The following is a 23,587-nucleotide window of genomic DNA, read 5'->3' on the forward strand; positions in this document are numbered from 1 at the left end:
GTACTGTACTCCTTGAGCCATTCACTTTCCATTTTCAAACAAACAGAGATCAGATGCACTGAAGGGCAATGATCTTTTAAGGGATTCCCAACTGCATCACCCTTCAAGCCCTCTTGCTCAACATAGACCATCTTTCTCTAGAACTCTGACTGATGTGTAAACTTTATCTGCTTATGTCAAGAAACTTGACAAAAAGTCTGCCCCAACATTTCAGGAAAGTCATTAATGGTAATAGTGAAGATAGGGTGAGGTTTCTTAAATGAACTCCAGCCCAGTCAACACAGTCTGAGGGCAAGGCAAATGGCAAAGCAAATATTCTGTAGCAACTACTGGCATCAGTGCTTCCTGAATGATCATGTTCTGCTGTGCTTAATGTTCCGCAGCATATCTAATAGCTCATCTTTGGAACACTATCTGACCTCCAAAGCAGGAAAAATATTTTGTACACCCCTGTATAGTGTCCAGCACTAAGAAAAAAGATGGGTGGAAGCCTAGCCACTTCACATGGAAGGCTGTTATCAGAATTTAGGATACAAGGGAAATAAAGGATACCCCTCTTACAGAACTTCCCTACCCACCATCCTGAAAAGCTCAAGACATTACTCACAACTACAGTCACTGAAATAAGCCACAACTCACATTAAGAATTCTCAGTTTTGGTCTAGCAGTCTTCTCGTGCCGAGAGCGGCTGCGTACAGACTTCCGATAATGGCGTTTGGTGGTCCTCCCTTCATGTCTCCCACTAGATCCTGGTACATTCTCATTCCCATCACTCATGCCTGAAGCAACATCAGAATGTGCACTAAAAACCAAAATAATTAATTTTAAGTTTTAATAATTTTCACAAATATTTGAACTTCTTTAGTGTGTGATGACTGAATTCCCCTCTTAACCCAAGAGAGGGTGGCCTCTTAAGAGCAATATTGGTTATTCTTGTGAGGACAGCGTCTGAGGAGGATAATCCTTTAATCATAAATGGTTGCTTGAATAATAAATATGTAACCACACATGAAAGGAAGGGATCCATAAAATATTTTTGTGAAGTAATCCATTTAAATGCATCTTCTGGATGAAGCATCAAGCTCTGCAAGGCTCAACCCCTGAATAAGTATGAGTATCACAGGAATGAGTAATCCCCTTGCTTGATGTGTAATTGCAATAGATTGGCATATCAGGTGTGACTATCTGATTAAGATATGACCATGTATATCATTGTTGCTACCACTGTTATACAATTGCAACAGATCTTGTACAAAGTATGTTATGTGAGGTGTCAATGGAAAAGTTATGATTTGCTGAATATGATTATCCTATTAGTATGTACACATTTTCATTTCTGAAGTTATGAATATTGACTGTATACCATAAACCTGGGAATCCTGGACGCCCCATCATCTCAGGCATTGACACCCTAACAGCAGGATTGTCTGGCTATGTAGACTCCCTCCTCTGGCCCTACGCTACCAGCACTCCCAGCTATCTTCGAGACACCACTGACTTCCTGAGGAAACTACAATCCATCAGTGAGCTTCCTGAAAACACCATCCTAGACACTATGGATGTAGAAGCCCTCTACACCAACATTCCACACAAAGATGGACTACAAATGGTCAGGAACAGTATCCCCGATAATGTCACGGCTAACCTGGTGGCTGAACTTTGTGACTGTCTTCACCCATAACTATTTCACATTTGGGGACAAAGTTTACCTTCAAATCAACCCGCATGGCCCCACAGTATACCAACATTTTTATGGCTGACTTAGAACAACGCTTCCTCAGCTCTCGTCCCCTAATGCCCCTACTCTACTTGCGCTACACTGAGGACATCTTCATCATCTGGACCCATGGAAAAGCCGCCCTTGAGGAATTCCACCATGATTTCAACAATTTCCATCCCACCATCAACCTCAGCCTGCATCAGTCCACACAAGAGATCCACTTCCTGGACACTACAGTGCTAATAAGCGATTGTCACATAAACACCACCCTATATCGGAAACCTACTGATGGCTATGCCTACCTAAATGCCTCCAGCTTTCATCCAGGACCACACCACACCACACGATCCATTGTCTACAGCCAAGCTCTACAATACAACCGCATTTGCTCCAACCCCTCAGACAGAGACACCTACAAGATCTCTATCAAGCATTCTTACAACTACAATACCCACCTGCTGAAGTGAAGAAACAGATTGACAGAGCCAGAAGAGTACCCAGAAGTTACCTACTACAGGACAGGCCCAACAAAGAAAGCAACAGAACGCCACTAGCCATCATCTTCAGCCCCCAACTAAAACCTCTCCAGCATCATCAAGGATCTACAACCTATCCTGAAGGATGACCCATCATTCTCACAGATCTTGGGAGACAGGCCAGTCCTTGCTTACAGACAGCCCCCCAACCTGAAGAAAACACTCATTAGCAACCACACACTACACAACAGAACCACTAACCCAGGAACCTATCCTTGCAACAAAGCCCGTTGTGCACATATCTATTCAGGGGATACCATCATAGGGCCTAATCACATCAGCCACATTATCAGAGGCTCGTTCACCTGCGCATCTACCAATGTGATATATGCCATCATGTGCCAGCAATGCCCCTCTGCCATGTACATTGGTCAAACTGGACAGACTCTACGTAAAAGAATAAATGGACACAAATCAGATGTCAAGAATTATAACATTCATTAACCAGTCAGAGAACACTTCAATCTCTTTGTTCACTGATTACAGACCTAAAAGTGGCAATTCTTCAACCAAAAAAAACCTTCAAAAACAGGCTCCAACGAGAGACTGCTGAATTGGAATTTAATTTGCAAACTGGATACAAATTAACTTAGGCTTGAATAAGACTGGGAGTGGATGGGTCATTACACAAGGTAAAACTATTTCCCCATGTTTATTCTCCTCGCCCCCCACTGTTCCTCACACTTTGTCAACTGCTGGAAATGGCCCACCTTGATTATCACTACAAAAGGTTTCCCCGCTCTCCTGCTGGTAATAGCTCACCTTACTTGATCACTCTCCTTACAGTGGGTATGGTAAAACCCATCGTTTCATGTTCTCTGTGTATATAAATCTCCCCACTGTATTTTTCACTGAATGCATCTGATGAAGTGAGCTGTAGCTCACAAAAGCTTATGCTCAAATAAATTTGTTCGTCTCTAAGGTGCCACAAGTCCTTTTCTTCCCACAAGGTAGTTTACATCCAGTCTAGCCAGCATACTGTAAATGCACTATTCAAGTTGATGGCCCATCAACAAACCCAATGGGCCATGGAAGAAGCTTATCCCCACCTGATGGACTTTCCTGTGACCTTTCCAGGCAAAATATGGGTAATGGCCCCTACTATGACTCATCGAAACATGCAAGGGCATGTGACCAGCTCACATGACACTGGACTCCATCTTGTGCCTGTACTTTTCCCACTGACTAAACTGATAGCAGACCCACCATATGGCAGAAAGTATAAAAGGCTCCAGAAACATCTCCATTTGGCCTCTTTCCCACTCTGATCTCTGGACTATGGACTTATACTAATGGGAGCATTCTAACCAAGAGACTGAGGACCTTCCAATCTTTTGGAACGAATCAGAGACTTGACTTAAGCCAGCAGTTTTATGGCATCACTGCTTCAAGCCTGATCCAAGAATTTTGCAATTATTGAATGTATTTCATTCCTTCAGTCAACTTTAACTCTCACCTTTCTTTCTTTTTATAAATAAACCTTTAGATATTAGATACTAAAAGGATGGCAACCGTGTGATTATTTGGTAAGATCTGAGTTATATATTGACCTGGGTATGTGGCTGGTCCTTTGGGATAAGAACCCCCCTTTGGTTGATGAAATTGGTTTTAAATAACCACTCATCATTAAGTCTAGTGTCTGGGTGTTGGAACAAAGGCTGGGATGCCTAAGGAGACTGCATTTCTGACTTCTCATTAGCCAATGTAGTAAGACAAATTTATTTTTGTTGATGGTTTGGTATATCTTATGGAAGAATAACCACCAGTTGGGGGGGGGGGGGGGTTGCCCTAATTCTCAGCAGTTTGTCATGAATCTGGTATTCAGTTGTGACCCACTGAGGCACAGTAACATCAGGTCATTGCACACAATCTGTGTGCCTTCTCCAGGCCCTGATTAAAAAGAAGAGGCTTGTATGAATTCAAGAGCAATCTTCTAGAAGAAAAATGGAAGTTATTTCCTCAGTTTATGTAGAAAATATCCCTAGTAGAGAACAGATGCCAGAGAGCCACCAATGGAAGAAACTCCTCTCAACCAACAAGTTCAACTTGGCAAAACCCACTGGTTACCTGTCTAGTGAGGAGACCAATGGAGTAGTCTGTGCAGGATGTTGCTGTGCTGTTGGTACAGATTCTGAAGCAGCAGCCTGTGAGGCTCCCTGAGTACCCTGAAAAGAGAAAAACATTCTTCAAGCATGCCAATGAGTTATTTCTTCATTTCTCACCACAATCAACCTTTCAATATTTTTTCCCCAATCAAACTTTGAAGCTAGAAAGCACCATTTCTCCAGAATAATTTATAACAACCAGGATCTAGTCAGCTTAAATCTGACACTCAAGGAAGAGGGCTCTAGTGCAAGTCTCATACAGAGCACCTGGTGAGATCAGCCATCCCATCTGCTACTATAGCTTGTGATACTACAGCTTGCCATGCAGCCAGCGTCTTACTAGCAGAATGTGCAACAGGGAAGTCAACACAGCACACAGACAATTCTCATCTCTCCCCCCAACAGCAGCAAGGCTGCAGGGAGCATGTATAAGAGAGATTCTCAAGGGCTATCAATGGCAGAGCGTCTTTGAGAAGACAAAAAAGGATCTAGAGTACTAGCAAGAAGAAGAAGTGAAGTGTTAACAGGTTTTTTTGCCTCTGAAGGCACACTCACTTCCCAACAGAACAACCAATGGCAACAAGGTCCCCACATTGGCATGACATTTTGCTGTAAGAAAAAGTCATTTGAGAGATTAGTACTTTATGTCCAACTGAATACCTTCACAGAAGGGGTTAATTTCCCCCACAAACAGTGCAATGTAATTCATGCCCTGAAATTTATAGTTTACACACAGAATTTGCAGAGATAACATTTACCTCTAAAGCTCCCTGCTGTGAAGACGCAGATGAGACCTGCTGTGCTAAACTCACTGCAGGCTGTGGCACTTGAACCTGTCCTCCTAGACCGCCCAGAGGAACTAAAATGTTCTGTTCCACATAAGGCTGCACCATTGCAGCAAGATAGCCTGGCTGAGCCAATGCATCAGTGGGTAAGGGAGGGGACAGTACTGCAGAAGGTATGCAAACAGAGGCCACAGCAGAGGAGGGAGCAACATTTGAGTCTCCTGGGTATTGCGGCGGCAGCCGAGGTGGGAAGCCCTGTGACAGAAATGAGGAATCTGAGTTAGTGCATTTCAGGGGAAGTTAGGAAATCAGCAAGAAAGGCTGAAAAAAGAAAACATGGCAAGTCAAGCTGCAGGGGCATGTTCCAACCTGAAATCCTTGCAGAATATTCAAGCACCTCTAAAAATCATTTTCCAAGAGGAACAGAGCAGACTACCCAGGTGAACAAGTTCACCTCCAGAACAATTGTGTAGTATAAACAGCAAATTCTCTCTCAGAGCTCTCACAAAAGAGAAGTGTTTCAAAGTCCCTAGTGGGTAAATGAATCCTCACCTTCCAACTCCCCCCACAGTTATCCATGAAATCATGAAGTGGAAAATCTGAAGATTGGCCACTACTCAGACAGGATACACAACTGCTGCTGGTAATTCTTCTTAACTAATAGTTAGTGTTCCTACAATCTCTCTCCTTTCCAGTCTCAGGAGGTGGGCTGACCTGACCTGACCGCCAAACAACGTTGGTACACACCTCAAGTAAATAGTACTTGCTATTATCTGCTGTTGAACAGCAGATTTCAATGCAATATAGATATAAAAACATTACAATAGTGGTAAACATTACGTGTTGGACCTCTATTCCCATCACTATGCAGTTTGTCCCTTTTATACTCTGATTGCAGTAAATGTTTAACTTCCGAATAATCAGACACTGATTAGCTCCTGTCCATCATCTCAACATTCCATGTTTGCATCTGATACTTGACTTATGTTCAGGGCTTACATAGTTTGGTTTATTGATAAGATATCAATTTTCCCCCAATGAGTTGTGCCAAAAGACTGGTGTTGCCAGACACCCCACACAGTATTTTTCCAGGACACAGACCAGCATTTTGATGTCTTTGGCAGGGGTGATAAAATATTATCAATTTTCAAATTCATAGTGCTCACATATAGCAGAAAAAAATACTAGCTCTTTTAGAGAAATTCCACTTCTAATAAATCCATATAGTTAGGTGTCCAAAAACAAATAAAATTTCATGAAACTATGCCCTCTTGCATACAAGTGCAATGAGAGAACTCATTTGTTCATTTAAAAAAAGAAAAAAAGGACAAAATGTGGCTTGTTCTCTCTCCTGCTAAATGTGGGTATTGGCAAGTATCTGCAGCATGCAGATCAGGTCTAGTGCCCCACAGAAACAGAAGATGAGGAGACCTCTTGCTGGCTTGCAACAATACCTGATACAAAGCATCTCCAGCTGGAAGTGCAGTTTCAGCAGCTTGTCCAAGGCTGGCTGGTAATCCCATGGACTGAACAGCTGGCTGCAGGAGCTGTGGGAGAACCTGGCTGGGCAGCTGAGCCGCAGACTGTAGAACAGCTGGAAGCTGGCTAGGGACAATGGTTGATCCTACAGGGATAGCAGCTGCTGCAGCAGATGTAGCCAGAGTGAGTAATGGCTGGTTAACGCCAGCTGCCATAGAGATAGGCAGAGACTGGAAGCCTGGCTGAGTCACTGACACATGAGGTGCTGCTATGGGCAGCTGAGAGACTGAGAATTGGGGGAGCAGGGAGGTTGACAAGGGCTGTCCCATAGGGAGAAAATGAGAGCCAATGGGGATGGTTGGGGCAACTGATGATGGTTGAGGGAGAGAAGGTGCTGCAACAGGCAATTGAGGTTCGCCTTGGCTGATCGGCACTGCTTGGGAAACAGGAAGCTGGGGATGCAAAGAAAATAGAGACAGACTTTTTAGGAAGCAGGGTTGCAGAAAGCTGATTTTTAATGTACGAGTCAAAGAAAAAATTATTTAAGTTATCACACCCTTTAAGAGTGGAGTGGGGAAAGTAGTTGGTAGAGAGGCTGGGGAGTGGATTGCAGTTCCAAAGGGTTCTCATTTTGCAATTCGTTCCTGAGGATCTCTAAGCCACCTTTTGCAACACGTACGTTGTGCTGGGGTGGAACAGCAAGGTCTGAACACTACTGCAGCATCAACATGTATGTAAACGGACTCTGGTCCTCTCTCATTCTAATTCTACAATCAATCCTCTCTCCCTTACGTATCAGGAAGAGATGCAAACCCCACAACAAAACGGGGAAGTCTGCCCATTTCGGGTATGGGCAAGAAGCAGTCGAGAGTGAAAAGCCACCATCAGCATACAGAGAATGGCAAAGGTCATGTCAATTGAAGCCAGCAATCAATTAGAGAAGAAGTTCAAACGTACAAACAACAAAAACCCTTTTAATTTATCAAAGCTCAATTCATGGTACCAAAAATGTGAGCCAATCTGAAATAAAACCATTCAGTAACAAGCATTTTGGCCAAGGAGTGAAGGAGGAAGGCTGGTAGAAAAGAGGAGGACAGTTCAGAAGAAGCAGTGTACATGGCTTATTAACATGAGAACAAGTTTTTGATTATGAACAAACAAACGTAATTTGGACAGAGTAGGTTTCTCCTACATAAAGTGTCAACAATGCCACATGAAACTCCTCAAAGTGCAAGTGACACATTATTTTAATCTTTGCAGAAGTTGTGCCTTGTCACATTTTAGACAATCTGACGAAGATCTCTGTGTAAGAAAGGCCTCCTTTTTAAGTGCTGTTGCTTTTCAACTGAACCACTGAACTTCTGCCACATATTCCAAAGAAAGATTCCAGGCACAAATTTTTTAAAACATAGTATGATAATCGTGTCACCTCCAGCAGTATTTTCTGAACCATTAGGAAAGAAGGCAGACCAATAAAAGAGGCAGCCAACAAAGGGAGAGGAGAAATCTCCTAACTTTGCAGAAGACCAACTTTAATTACCTGAGTCCCAGCTGGTACCTGAGGCATCGGCACGATCAGTGGAGTCTGAGTCTGAGAAACTGGTTGTGGTGGGGTAGATCCACTGGAAACTGATGACTGCTGTAGCTGGTACTGTCCTGTCTGCTGGGAAGGAGCCAGCTGCTGTGCACTCTGTTGCAAGGAGGAAAGATGGCAAGAGATTATTTTCACTTGAGATAAAAACATTCCTCAGATTTAGATGCATTTGTGTAGATTTTTCCTAGTTTTCACTCTCTCGTTAAATACAGGAAATAACCATATAAGATAGCTGTTACTCCGCAGTATTAAAACAGCTCTGGCACCAACACTGAGCCCTAGTATTTCACTAGTTGCAACAGAAGCTAACACATCCTGTTAATAGAATCAGTGTAAATGCAAAAACAAACAGAATATTATTCAACCTAGAAAATATTTCATATCATGAAAGCCAGATGATCAGATAGGGCTACCTAGAATAAGCAGATGTCAAAGATGTCAAGAGAAGATGTACAGTTTTTCTGAGTGGAACCCCTGTTGTGTACCTATCAGAAACATAGATGTGGGAACAACTACAGTAACTCCTCGCTTAACATTGTAGTTATGTTCCAGAAAAATGCGACTTTAACGGAAACAATGTTAAGCAAATCCTATTTTCCCATAAGAATTCATGTAAATGGGAGGGGTTAAGTTCCAAGGAAATTTTTTTCATGAAACAAAAAACTATTATATATACATACACACAAAGTTTTAAACAAGCAATTTAATACCATACACAGCAATGGTGATTGTGAAGTTTGGTAGAGGTGGTCAAGTTAGAGGGTGGAAGAAGGATATTTCCCAGGGAATGCCTTACTGCAAAATGAGGAACTAGCATTCGGCTGAGCTCTCAAGGGTTAACACATTGTTGTTAATGTAGCCTCACACTCTACAAGGCAGCACAAATGAAGGGAGGGGAGACAGCATGGCAGACAGACTCACCCTGTGTGGGGCGGGGGGGGAGAGATGCGCATTGCCCCTTTAAGTACACTAACACCACTCTAAGTGCATTGCCTTTTTAAGTACATGAGGAAGTTGAGACAGCAGCTGCAGCCAGCAAGCTCTCTCCATCCTGAGCCTTGTCATGTCCCCACCCTGCTCTATATGAAGGGGTAAGCAGGGGACAGGAGCAGGGGAGAGGGGGACACCCTGACATTAGTCCCCCTTCCCCCCCCGACATAGCAAGCAGGAGGCTCCCGGGAGCAGCTGCAAGGCAGGGGGCAGGAGGATCACATCACAGTGTGAGAAGGGACAACTGAACTGCTGTCAATTGATAGCCTGCTGGGCGGCTGCCGCACAGGGAATTTAGGGGAGCTGATGGGAGGCTGCCGGTCCACCCTGGTTCCAAGCTCCCACTAGCTAGCTGCTACGGGCTGCTCTTCCTGCAAGCAGTGGACAAAGCAGGTAGCTGCCAAACAATGTCATAAGGGAGCACTATGCAACTTTAAATGAGCATGTTCCCTAATTGATCAGCAACATAACGAAACAATGTTAACTGGGATGACTTTAAGTGAGGAGTTACTGTATATTAGACAGCTAGTAAGACTGATTTCACATTATCCTATGGTTACACTAAGCATAGCTGCTTAGCATTAAGGCTGTCCAAAGAAATCAAGAAATTCAAAAATTAAGTCTGAAGTCTACTTGCTACTACACTTTACATCATGACAATAGGGTCGTACACTATACAAACTTCAATGCCAGAAGGACAAAAGGGTAAGCTACCATAAGATTGGTGTTTCATCTTCATGTTTCTACCTACCCAGTCATTTTGTTAGATCTTAAAATTACTTACACTGAGAGTTAGTCTAAGCTCTCTTTTCAAATAAAAGAGTTTAAACACCTTCCTCAAAGGCACAGAAGACAGCATTCACAAAAAGATCCTACGAAATAGTTGCATCAGTGTCGAAGTACGGAAACATGTCTTTCAGTTATTCAGCCCTTTGCCCAAAACTTAGACACAAGTCCTTTCACCATACCTTATGAAAAGGTGCCCATGCACAGGAAACCTCATTGAGAAAATTTGGAAGGCCATATTCTGCAAGCACTATAGTCCACTGGTACTTGGCCTACAAAATTTAATCTCAAAACCAAGCGCACACTGGAACTAGATGTGGTAAACTTGAGCTTGTGAGGGTAGAGAAAACGTATACCTTTGCCTACTCAAACACATCAAGAGGATCCCCATTCAAATCTGGCAAGCTTCAATTTTTATATTTTAGTTGAAAATAAGCCATCATGTATAAAAAGTCACTAGAACATTAAAAAGTTGGAAGCTGTGCCTAGCATCTGCACCAACAAGCCTATATCTTTTCTATTTTAACAAGAATCCTCTTCCCTTGCCCACAACCTGAAATTTCATAACTTTTAAAACAATTCTGAAGAGGCAATACTGAAAATATTTAAGGAGAACAAAGGAGGCGGCTATCCTCCTGTTCACTTTCACCAATAAAAAGCAAGCTGCAAGTTAAACTTACTACACATCAGTCCTGCCTTTAGGAACAGTTATTCTTACCGGCTGACTTTGCTGTGTAGGCTGGGATGGCACTCCCACTGATGCACTACTTGAGGCTGGCTGGCCTTGCACCTGTGACTACAGGGGAAAAAAAATGGAAACAAGTAGAATCATACTGGGCAATTATTGGCTTCTTCAACAAGCATCTATAATTTCTGACTAGGATGGTCTAATTGGACAAATTTCTAGTGAATACTAAACAATACTGTGGCTTAATTTTAATATGGATATTCAACAGAGCAGAGCATTATGGAGAAGTTATGAGCTCAATTTTGTTAAGCTTTCCGGAAAAACTAATACCAAAAAAATTATTATTAATAATAATAATAATAATAATAATAAACCTGTGAAAACTAAACACCCCTCCACATTAGGCAAGTCAGCCTACCAGTTTCATCCTTCCGCAGTGTTTCTTTAGGATCTGCGTCAAGCTGTCCTGGTACGATAGCCGGGAACAGAAGCATTAAACTTTACATTTACACACTGTGAGCACACTTAGGTGGCCAGGGGTAAAAAAAAGAATGAAGAAAGGATATGAAATCTGTATCCTTGAGCATCAGCTGAAGAAAGATAGAGTTCTAGACCAGTATTAAATCAAGTGTGTGTGTGTGTGTGTGTGTCCTGGGCTCACTTTGAAAGACATGTCAAAAATCCACACCAAATCATTTGCAGATTCTCAACACTAATAAATGTTCAGAACCTATCAATTGGATCAGCTGTTGGAGAGACAGAGGGTTCCAGTCCACTGTGTCCTAGCTAACACAAAAAGACATCTTTGAATAAATAAGCAATAAAAGAATGGATGAATGACATTACAAGTGAATGTGGAAGAGATTGAAGAAACGGTATGGCAACTAGCCCCTTAGCAGTTTTGTTCCCGCTTGACTAAATATCTTTCTGCATCAGAAACTGGACAGTAACTATACACCTTAGTATAGCCCAGAAAGCAAAGATCACCCAGCTCCCTTTCTTAGTTTGTGTCACTTCAGTGGGAAGGCTAAAAAAGTAGAAAGTGTCTAGTGCATTTAGAAAGTTGCATAAAGTACTGTATGAAATATTATTCCTTCAAATTATTAAAGCCACAAGATTTCCCTTAGACAGTGTACAAACCTGCAGTATATTGTTTCCATTAATACTTTCAGAAAGCCATTCTTGTGATTTAAGAAAAAACCTTGGAAAGCATAACACCATGCAGGGAAGCTCTCTTTTACTCTTTTAATAGTTACTTGAAGGTTTTGCCTATTTGTTACAATGTAAATGGTACATACCAAGATAATACCTCTTCAATATGAGGATACACTAAGTCCTAAATCATGCACTATTTTAAACACATTAGTCAAGAGCTCTTAATAAAATATATCTCACGTATGTATTATCTTCCTTATTCTGGGCTACCTTCCCAGCCATTTGTTTAGTCTTTAACATACAATAAATTTCAGTAAGTGGTTTCCTATGTAACAAAATAGCGTTTATGGGGTAGTATACATTGTTTCAAAGCACTTCACTAGACTTTCACGCCACTTCACTCTGCTTACAGTGAAGGTTCACTATGCTTCCTTGGAGTGCATCAACTGTCATCTAACAGATTAGTGCTTAGAAGCTGCATTCTGAAACAGCTATCATCACAATCCTCTACTTGTGTTGAGTAGAAGAAAAGCAGTCTCCACTACACTATGAGGAAAGCATTCAGACTGAATCCCTGGTTCCTGACCTTTCTGTATCTATATACTGCAGAACAACAAAGATCCTTTTCTTCCTAAATGTCTCCTCCACTCCAAAAAATGGGCTAGCTCCCTGTGTAACTACAACAGTGAAGAGAGTCCTAACTTCACTGCTGAAATGAGGGAAGTGAGGGAGAAGAGAAGTCTACTTCTAGGTAGGTCCTCTCCTCTCCTGGCTATTGCAAGTGAAAGTACTACATGTACCAATAAAATGTGTAAATTCCAACATTTACATTTTTAATGACCGGTTTCAGAGTAGCAGCCGTGTTAGTCTGTATTCGCAAAAAGAAAAGGAGTACTTGTGGCACCTTAGAGACTAACAAATTTATTAATTATTATCAAATGCATCCGATGAAGTGAGCTGTAGCTCACAAAAGCTTATGCTCCAATACATTTGTTAGTCTCTAAGGTGCCACAAGTACTCCTTTTCTTTTTAACAGTCCCAGGTTCTGCCATTATATGGAAGTCATACCGTATGAGTATCAAGCTCAGACAATTTGTGCAATTGGCTTGTGTTTACATTTTAATTTATCAAAATAGCTAACTTGGAAAACAAATTTTTCTAAGTAATTTTCAGAGTGCTCCTTCAGTAAAAACATTCCTAGATCTGTATATATTTACAGACACACCTCATCCCCTAAAATCCCTTTGAAATCTAGTAAGAGTTTCACCTGCTTCTGGACAGTGGACAGATCAATTGTCATTTTAGTTTTTCTAACCTACATTGTATGAATAGTATATTGTTAAACAGTATTAAGTTCTTCAATTGAAGACACTGACAATGACCAGAGAATGCACGATTCTTTGGTCACAATATTTCTTCCCACAGAATTAGTCATACCTTATTGTACCCAATCCATAACCTTTTCAGGATGAAAAGCCAACCCTGCATTTCAGTCCCTTGCATCTCGAAGCTGAACATCAGCTAGGAAATAATGATGGGTACTATTTGCCACAAATATCAGAAGGCCCCAACTACCAAGATTTTGCCTGGACTGAAGGTATAATGATTAGCTCTTGATGTCTCACTTATTTAGGAGAGACCTTTTAAGATACGGTGATCCTAGTATATTACTGATATAGCGGGAACATACCCTCTGAATTCCAAGATCTAGAACAACTTTGAGTGGGGAAGGGAGGAGAAAGAAAGAAGGGAAACCTGGCTCTTAATTGTGAAAAGGAGGACTTAAACAGCAGAGAAATTCTGGAATGGTTTGCTCCTGTAACCTGAGGGTAGAGTGTAGGTGGTCCTGATGAAAGCGAGGTAGACAAGGCCTGCTGAGCTGAGGCTCCCTGTTGGAAACAGATGAAGAGCTGCGATTCTTGAAATACCTTCTGAGGCAACGGGACAATGGGCAACGAGACATCTGAACCAAAAGCTGTAGATGACCCCCCTGTCGGGGGAGGAGACTGGAAATCACCAGTGTCAGAGGAAGTCAGCTGAGATGAATCACTTGAGTATTCTGGACTTCCTTCTGGCCAACTGTGTCTGATAGATCCTGTTCTGGGCACTGTTAGCTCGGGAACAAGATAGTTATACTGTTCCTCTGTCACAGGCTGGAGGCGACCATGCAACCCTGTTGCCTGAGTTGACTCCTCCTGATTAAAATCCATCGACTCCCGACAGGTTCTGTAAATACGTTGGGGGAAGATACCCCCTTCTCCTGGAGCTGAATTTGGTGCATGTACATGAAACTCAAAAACACAGCTTGTTCTGCCATCACCACTGTGATTAAGCACAGCAGGTGCAGAATGAGGAACAAATACCTGGTGAAACTTCATCTGTGTGGAATCTGCACTTAATGGAGATGAAACACTGGACAATGGTGAAAGTGGGCTCATTCCAGAATCCAGCCTCAAGCTCTGTACATGTCTTGGCAGGAAGGTCTGCCCAGATTGGTAGTCATAAACAGAGCTCTGAAGAGAGCCACCTTGCACTTGCTTCTGTTCAGGCACCTGTTTCAAGTACTGTTCAGTCCCATAGGAATTATATACTACTGTATCGTAATGCTCTGGCAACTGTGGTTGGTAGTGCATGCCCACTAAGTAAACTGCTTCTTGAGGCATTCTATAGTGAGTATCCTCAGGAGGTGCTGAACTGACTTGCACATGTAGGGGCTCTCCAGTGACCCTATGAGCTGTAGTGCCCAGCATAACGACTGCCTCTGGTGTCCAATTTGTGGGGCTACCACCAGGTTGAAGTAAACTCTGGCCAGTTTTCAGCAAGGGCTGGAAGTGGCATGTTTGAGCTTCCAAGAAGGAGGTACTCTTGCGCCGCTGAGAAATGGTGACCTTCGGCGGGCAGACAGGTGGTGGCGAGAAAGACACTGGTCGTTCATGAATGGTTGGGAAAAATATCTGTGAATCTGGGAACGTTGGTGTTCCCCCACACGGATGCACCAGAGACTGAGGCTGTATTGATATGAACAAGACAAGTAATTCATACATTTAGAAATGAAAGGACATGAATATGCACAGCTCACTAGGCAGCTGTGTAGTAACCTTATAGAATGACTACTCCAAGTTCATGAACAACACATACAATGCTTTGGAAATTACATAAATGTAAATATCCATTAAATACATCCATAGTGAACATGAATCATAGAATATCAGGGTTGGAAAGGACCTCAGGAGGTCATCTAGTCCAACCCCCTGCTCAAAGCAGGGCCAATCCCCAACTAAATCATCCCAGCCAGGGCTTATGACAGCATATAGAAGTATTTGCTTTTGTTAGAAGCTGATTTTCCGTAACAACCCTCTTCTTCTCATTCACAAAAGAGAGACAATTTGCTGCTGACAATGAAACAGACTTACTTTCACGGTACCTGCAACTGCTTTAAGTTAAGCCTTTGAGTAACTGATTTGTGTGCAAGCTATACCTAAAGAACAAATTCTGAACTAACTAGCAGTGAGGCAACAATCTCTTGATTTTGTGTTTACAGGGGCCACAAAAAAGGCAAGAAAGGGAGGAGAGATCTTCAGTTTTTGGTTACTTAACTCAGACTATCTCCCATGAAGATGTATTTTTGTTACCCTCTCAGAAACCATTCAGTACTTGCTACATGCTAAAAGGCAACGGAATGACCCTTCTAAGCTTGCAAGATTAAGCCATCTGTTAAGAGTCACTCATTATGTTGCATCATCTTTGGACTCAGTTTTTTTTCAACTGCCCTTCCTATTTGTGGTACTCAATAGGCAAGCCATTAACACTTATTTGAATTAACTAGACTACTCCTGTATCTCCAATCTGAACAGACCTGTACTAAACCAGCAGTGAAGTTCTCAAAAGCAAGTTATACACTTTTTGTTTAAAGTGTTAGGTTAGGCTCATCCTGGCTTTTTTCCCCACAAGGGGAAAAATGAAGCGTGAAGAAAGGTTGTACTGTAATTTATAACAGTGATGCATTTTCACTATATACGACTACTAATTTTCACTAGCACCTCATACTTTCTACACCAACAGTACATACATGTTTAGTTTAATTGCTCTTGGGAGAACAGCAGCAACCGTGCAATCACTGACAACTACTACAGGCTATTGAAGTCAAAGAAATTGCCAAGAATTGCTTCCAATTGGCTAGAAGTTCAGGTCAGTTAGGAAGATCTGGTTCAAGGACAATTCATTCAACAGCAGGGTAACAATCAAGAGCATCTATTTCCAAATATTCAGTGAGATGCGTTCATCTCACTTTGCCCCTGCATATTGAGCCATGATGCAATATTGCCCCTCTTTTAGGAGGATTCTACAAGAGCTATCAGCAACTGATTTCTCCATGACATTGTGATTGATTATAATGGAGCTCAAAGAATCAAACTGATCACTTAATTTCCCCTCTGGAAAAGCAGCAGCAAACTCCCCTAGTGCACAGTACAGTGAATAAGGACATGTCCTTTATACTCTATTCCTGTGTTCTGGAAACTGAATCTGTATTCTCCAAGTTCCCCTTAAAAGGAAATATTTCTTCAAATTAAAGAATAAATTGAAGCCAAAAACACTTCTAACTTCAAATGGAATCAATTACTCCAGAAAGAGCCTTCCATTCATGCTCTTAGTATCTAACATCTCCTCCTACAGAAGCAGTCTTTCCATCTCAAAACACACTATTTATACAGGAATCAATGGAAACTTAATTGTAACTTCCCTCCAGAATCAAACAGAAGGACGCTGAATTGTTTGCTACTCCTACTGATTTGTTTTAACATTATAAATCTAAAAGGTCACTGTCCCCACTAAAACACAATCCTCTGGAGCAAACCAGCTGCTACTTGTAAGTTTTAATACCTGGTCATATTTGACATTAACAATTTTATCCAGGACCTGAAAGAATGTCACTGACTGCCTAAAAGCAGAAGCAGGTGCACTAACCTTATGGGACAGAGACTAGATTGCAGCTTCTCTCTATCTTCTGTGATACATTCAGTCCTTTCCCTAAAACTTTAATCAAACTTGAGGTGCCAACATTTCTTATTAGTTGTTACATAAGCATGGTGCTTATCAAAGAGAAGGAATCAGCACTCTAGCTGCATAGGGCACAGGATTAAAAAAAAAAACTGCTCCTCTTTACTTTTATTAAACCAAACCAGGATGTATTTAATGGTAATTTATCTTTGTGTGCCAGGAGGCGTACAGTAACACATACAGGAGTGACAAAGAGGGAAGGCAGGCTGGAGCATCCGTGCTTGCGCGGAGAGGCAGAGTGCATGGGCAGGACATTCTCCAGTGCTTTAGAAAGCTTTTCTGCAAACGTTTCCTCAGGGGCAGTCCGAAGGTAGGAAGGAGAAAGAGGTGCACACAATGCTGGCAATGGGGTAGAAAGAATACTGGGAGGGATGCAGGGCAGAGAGGGAACAGCAGAAAGATGGGGGAGACAAACTGACATGCTACGACCACGTTGAGGCTAAGGAGGAAAACAAAATTAAGACATGAATGCTTTAAAAATGAAAAGTTGGACAACTGTAATGAGCTAACACAGCAAGTCACACATACATGATGAGACTAATGCTGATTGCTATGTGGGTAAAGAGATATGAGGGAGTTTAATGAAGGCCAGCACACAGGGATCAGGAAGTGTGCACCTCTGAGGACTTGCTTGCCTTGGATTATTCAGCAGTGAAGAGTGTTCCATTAATGCTCCTACCAAAAGCAATTTGTATGTGCACATGAAGAGCAGGGCTGACAAATAGGAGATATTTTCTCACTGTACACTCATTTCAGGAAGCTTTGAAACAGTATTTCCAGTACCAAGCAACTCTATACATGAAAGACCCTAAGTGCTTAATTCACAGCCTTCAGATGTCCACACTAGGTTGACTGGGGGAAGGTGCGTACGTCAAAGTCAGTGATACTTGTCTCTCCAGTCTTTCTGCTTGCACAAAACCTATTTCATTTTCTAGAAATGAGTTTAGCTTCCTATACCTATAGGACTGATAGGATAGATTTAGTGCTTTATTCAGCCAAGTGATTACCATAAGAAATTAAGCATCATCCACAACATGAATTGTGGAGCAAAAAGTTAGAGTTTAATATTTGGAAAAAACTGCTTCTTTAATATTAGATTTACTGCATTTTCTAGAAGATGGTTTTGTTAAATAAAGAGCCAAGATTTTGTGATTTTGACACAACCTAGAAGCCATTAGGTCAAAATCTGACCCCATTAAATACTTGTAAAAAAGAAAGAAGTGGAAAGATGGAAGTGTTAGTATAGCAGCCAGCCCATAATTTCAAGATTTGTTCCTCTAGTCATTGAAATTTCTCACAATGAACTGCCCCTTTGCCTTCAAAGAGAATTGAACTCAGAATGTAAAAAAAAATCCAGAAAAATCCAGATTGGTAGTTTTCTGGAGGCCTACCACTGATTTTAACAAGATTTTTCAGATTAGTATCTGGACTGCTCAGAAGAATTGTTAGTGGGTTCCCTACTGTTACTCTAGCCATTCAGTCTGGAAGCCAGACATGTCAAGACTGGAATGTTTTTTTGTCAACGCCACATCCTTGGACTGAAATATGGAAAAGTAAGAGAGCAAGCAAAGAACTACTTTAGACAGCTTAGAAGCTTAATTTTAATTAAGAATCAACAGTGCCACAAACCTTCAGGTTAAATGCCTTTGAAAAGGATGGAGAGGCCATTTATTCATCAATGCAATTGGTAAGTTTCTTCAAAGAGAAAGACTGACACCACTAACTGCAATAAAATTCCCTGCTATAGATGCCAAAACAGAAATCTGAGGATTCCCAAGACTCAACAGAAAATGGTTTTGTATTCTCCAGATATGGTACCGTTATTTGCCTCTGAGTTTGCAAATGAAGGAGCCAGCAATGACAGTTGAATGGAAATATAAATACTACAGCGGTGAAGGCAGGATTTTTTAAGAGCTCCTACAAAGTCAGCATTGAAAATGTATCAAGGGGGGAAAAAATGGGGTACCAAATAAAGGATAACAGATGAACATAGTGAAAAAGATATTTGTGGCCTTTGCAGACTTTCCAAGGAAAGGAATATGCATGGCAACTGACAAGCAACTCAACAGAAGCTATAAATAAAATGGGAACGCACAAATGTGGATCTCTCCAATCTGGAGTGCTTACATGCAGCATTCTATAATGGTTCAAAATCCTTACCTGTGACACCTGTAATCAAAGCCTTACAGAATACACATGTAGCAAGTTCTTATTTAAAGCAGCTCTCATTAAGTTATTCCAATAACTCTGTCCGTCCTTTCAAGGACTTTTGATGCTTGCAACTTCCACGCTTACTGTTAAGTGTAGCAAAAGCACCACGCTATCCTGAGTGAGACTAAGCATAGACTTCAATGTGAAATAATACCCTCAATTTAGGGTTCCATCAGTCAAGACTGATACTAATCCGCCCATTTCACTCTAAATGCATGCCGGGGGGGGGGAGGGAGAGAACACACCCCAGATTATTTCCTGTTCATCCTAAGTGAAATGCCGCATTTGAGAAGGTCTGCATACAGCCTGAAGTGTTTCACCTCCCAGTTAGTTCTGTATTTGCATACAATATGCACAGGCTTAGCAGAATTCAAGTTGTATTTTTTTATATATAAATTTTTGACATAATAGCAATGTATATTTTAAGCATTTTTATTATAGATTTAAATTGTCATACTTGGGAAAACTATAGGCTTAAGCACTTAATATTAATTTTATCCATTTAAATTTCAGAGTTATGGAAAATTATGGCAGGCAGACAATTATTTAATTACAATAGATGTGAGATTCAAACAGTTAAGCTTTATAACTGTTATAACACAAACTGTCAATATCTCATGTCAAAACATATAAAGTAAGTATCCCTAAATCAAGCTCAAGTTCTCAAGCAGAATTTCTCTCTTTGCCTATCTGTCAATTTTGATCTATGGAAATATTTTTTCATCATTTGTGTGTATGGTACATCAACGTTTACCAACAAAAATCTTATCCTTCCAAGCCTAAATATATACACTACAGCTTGAAAGGCAAGAGGAAAGTTTGCCACAAAAACAGACAAACAGAATGAAGTAATCCATAGTGTTCTGTGTGCCTTTTGAGGTTTGTGCTTACCACTGTGGGTAGCTGATATCCTCCATGTTGTTGAGACTGCGCTTGGCCAACTGAAGCTGTGTAGCCCTGGACTGTAGCTGTTGAAATAGCCTGTTCATGCTGGGAACCATAGGACACAGTTTGTTGGCTACTCACACATGATTCAGTATGAACAGATGATCCCTGACCGCTGTCAACTGCCCCTTCAGCTGCAGATAAAGACCACAAGACACTAGTTTCAAAAACAGTACTGTGGACTCAAGTTTTAGTCTTGCTTGAATATTACAAGTCCAGACTTTCAAGAATGGGTGCCTAAAGTTAGGCTCTGAAAGATACGTTGCTTGATTTTCCAAATGCTAAGCTCCCAACAGTTCCTAACTGAAGTCAGAGCTTACACGTACTTTGCACTGTCAAAGTCAGGCCATTTATTCAGGTGTTTAAGTATGAATTTGGAAGTCTAACTTTAGGCACCCTTCTGAAAATGTTGACCCTAAAAACTTTAGTATCTGCATGCAAATAATGTCAGTCACACAACCTGCCCTGACTACAGGATGTCTTCCCACCTCCTCCAGGCTCCGCAACATGTCCTATATTGAACCAAGGTCTTCAGGGCAGGGTTTACTGTGTTTCATCTACAGTACACTTGCAGTTTTAAAATATTTTATTAATTAAGAGGAAAACTGGTTCAAAACGAAGATTCTCTTTCTCCAATATAGCAAGCCTATATATGGATAGATCCCTAAGTATTCAGTCTCAGAGCTCCATCTCCAACTCTGAACTAAATTGATGCGTATTATCAGGAGATGAGTGTGGAAAGCCACTGACAAATCATTTCAACAGCTCCTTTACCTAGACAGAGTTATCAAAAAGTTTTTCCCAACTAAATGTGGAAGTAAGAAGTTTGCTTCAATTCTGCCTTGCTCTGGACCTCAGCAGCTCTTTTGAAAATATGTTACCAGGTCCTCTCTGGTAACCAGGGGTTCTTTATTATTATTATCATTATCATCATCATCATCATCAATTATTTTTAAAGAGGATGAACAGCCTCATTGTCTTGCACACATAGGTGTATCTTTCAAGTCTGAGTATATCCAAAATAAAATCTTAATACTCAGGTGCCAATATAGGGAAAATGGTAACTTATGTTTCTCTCTCATTTTTTAGTGCATATATGGATGGGAGATCAACTAGCTTCTCGCTATTTTCTCTTCCTCTTACAATCATATACTACTAGAGAGTTCCAGATATGAGAGCAAGAAATGAAGCAACAACTCATTACTTTGGATACCTCACTGTGGGCAGAATTATCAGTATCCTGTAACCTGATTTTTCACCTGAAAGGGAAATCAGTAAGACTCCCCAGAAGGAAGGAAAGTAAAATTAAAGGAAGTGGGAGTACATCCTGAATGGCCTGAGGCAATATACTTACGCAGAACAGATATGCCGGGCTGTTGATATTGCAGCTGTTGGTGCTGATCAGCCTCTGGCTCTTCAGGCTCTACTTGTGTGGACACTGATGCTGAAGTAGTGGGGATGGCAGTGACGCCAGTGGCAGATGGAGGGTGCTTTGCCCCTGCCTGGGTAGAATTTGTTTGTAGCTGCTGCTCCAACTGCTGCTTCTGACCGATTTCTTCCTGCTTTCTTTTTTCCTGCTCTTCTCGCACCAACTGACGCTGCTCTCGCTTTCGCTTGATCAGAGACACTCTGTCCTTGATTGCTTTGGCCATTGTCTTGTGATCCCCTTCACAGACATACCCTGACTCCACCTAAAGCAAGACACATGGATGTTCACAGAAGTCATATTACAAAGCAATGGTAATATCGCATCTTGCCACAGCAGTACAACAAGTACAGCTCTGCTGTATAATTTTCAACTTCCCAGTCTCCTCTGAAGGTTAGCTCCAAACACAACCAATCCCTCACCCCCTTACGTCAGCCAGGACAATAAAAGGATGGCAGGTTACACCCTAACCTCAGAAGAAAGCGTGTCAGTTGATCTTATCTAAAAACCACTTACAAATGCCCCAAAAGGGCACAAGAGCCCTCACCATTTCTTGTGCTACATCTTCTGGGACATCTCTCTCCAAGTCAAAGGAAAACTCTATTGCCTCATTGTCCTTGTATTTGCCCTTAAGCTTTTTGATATCCTCAATTCGTAACCAAAGCTTGATGGCAATCTTCTCTCCATCATCTTCCTCTGCTAGTTCTACCCGCACACCAGTCTCTTCTTGGAAGAAAGCGTGGTTCAAAAGATCCTTGATAGCATATCTATACATACCAGGGTAGAGAAGTGGAAAAGGAGAGAAGATACATAATAATTAGATTTTGACAAAATCAGTAAGGAACATCATCTTCCTTGAATAGCAATCCCAAAAAGCTTACTCTCAGCTTTTCATACTACTCCCATTAACTCCTCTGTTTGTTTTGGGGGATGGGGAGGATTAAATCGCTATTTCAATTTTGCTTTTTCAGTGCCAATTTTTGAAACTTTTTAAAACGCAATAAAAGATTAACCCCAAGATGATGCAAAAGCATGTAACAGTCAGCAGCTTAAAATTCACTTGCATCTCAACTACAAATACCTAATCCTAGCAGGTTTCAGAGTAGCAGCCGTGTTAGTCTGTATTCGCAAAAAGAAAAGGAGTACTTGTGGCACCTTAGAGACTAACACATTTATTAGAGCATAAGCTTTCGTGAGCTACAGCTCACTTCATCGGATGCTGCTAATCCTAGCAGCACATCATGTTAATTACTTAAAATAATGGACAGCATGTCATAAAATAACTCTTGAAACTATATGGCTTTATGAAGGTTAAAGTACCATAATGCATCTGTTGGTCCACATATTTGGCACAGTGGACACTGCCATTTAAATAAACTAGTCCGTATTCTATTCAAGATGGTCTCCAAACCCTAGACCAGTCATCTCCTCACTGGTTACCCAACTGTCTCATTCCATTTGAGATCTGTATTTATTTCTGACAGTCCTGGCAACGAATCAGTGACCAATGATCTCCATCATCCCTCTCAGCACAAGTAGTAACATTACCAATGCTGGAGAGAGCTTCACCTCTCTTCCTTCCCACAGCTGGTAGATGTCAGTGACACCGGGCCTCAGCGACTAAGTGGAAGGGAGATGGGTATTTGATGAAAGGAATAATCCTCCACTTCACACTTCCTTTTACCTAGGTTTAATTATGGTCTTATGCCCTAAATTTAGGCCTTCAACTTTAGTGCTATTTGGGAACACCAGTGCAGATTATATTCCAAACAATACATCCCTGCCGAGTACAAATGGTGATGTCAAACTGTACAGGCACTGTAAGATAGAGCATCAATGCTCTCTACTACAAAGAGTGACTGGGTTTGAACCCTGTTGTGAATAATCAAATCAGCTAACACAATGTGATCAGTATAAAATAGTCCAAATCTCACTCAGCATCATGTCAGTCATGACCGCTCTCAAGACTTCAACATTTTATCAGAAGTATATGTAAGACACTATCTGGAAAGTTTCCAATACATAGTATCTGAAGCCTTATAGGACTACTCCAGTGCCTTATTCTGTGCCGAAATACAACTGTCTGGGACCCATAGAAAGAGAGCTTAC

The 23,587-nt window shown here is 41.4% G+C and overlaps 1 protein-coding gene across 7 annotated transcripts in view; it reads right to left on the bottom strand.

Annotated features, from left to right (window-relative positions):
• WNK1 (WNK lysine deficient protein kinase 1) overlaps positions 1-23,587 on the bottom strand; it is a 174,299-nt gene that overhangs the window by 61,257 nt on the left and 89,455 nt on the right. For 4 of the 7 annotated variants that reach the window (XM_038395823.2, XM_038395814.2, XM_043517892.1 and 1 more), the window contains 9 exons: positions 22,026-22,245; positions 21,407-21,743; positions 19,999-20,186; positions 10,714-10,791; positions 8,166-8,315; positions 6,601-7,077; positions 5,120-5,401; positions 4,324-4,421; positions 640-802 (listed from right to left, as the gene is read on the bottom strand). In XM_038395823.2, the coding sequence (XP_038251751.1) occupies positions 640-802; positions 4,324-4,421; positions 5,120-5,401; positions 6,601-7,077; positions 8,166-8,315; positions 10,714-10,791; positions 19,999-20,186; positions 21,407-21,743; positions 22,026-22,245 (1,993 nt within the window). Of the gene's footprint in view, positions 1-639; positions 803-4,323; positions 4,422-5,119; positions 5,402-6,600; positions 7,078-8,165; positions 8,316-10,713; positions 10,792-13,661; positions 14,847-17,077; positions 17,336-19,998; positions 20,187-21,406; positions 21,744-22,025; positions 22,246-23,587 lie in introns of all 7 variants that reach the window. The other 3 variants (XM_043517897.1, XM_038395833.2, XM_038395842.2) reach the window with 3 other exon arrangements.

Source organism: Dermochelys coriacea, chromosome 1, assembly GCF_009764565.3.
Source record: "Dermochelys coriacea isolate rDerCor1 chromosome 1, rDerCor1.pri.v4, whole genome shotgun sequence".
In the NCBI taxonomy this organism is placed as follows: domain Eukaryota; kingdom Metazoa; phylum Chordata; order Testudines; family Dermochelyidae; genus Dermochelys; species Dermochelys coriacea.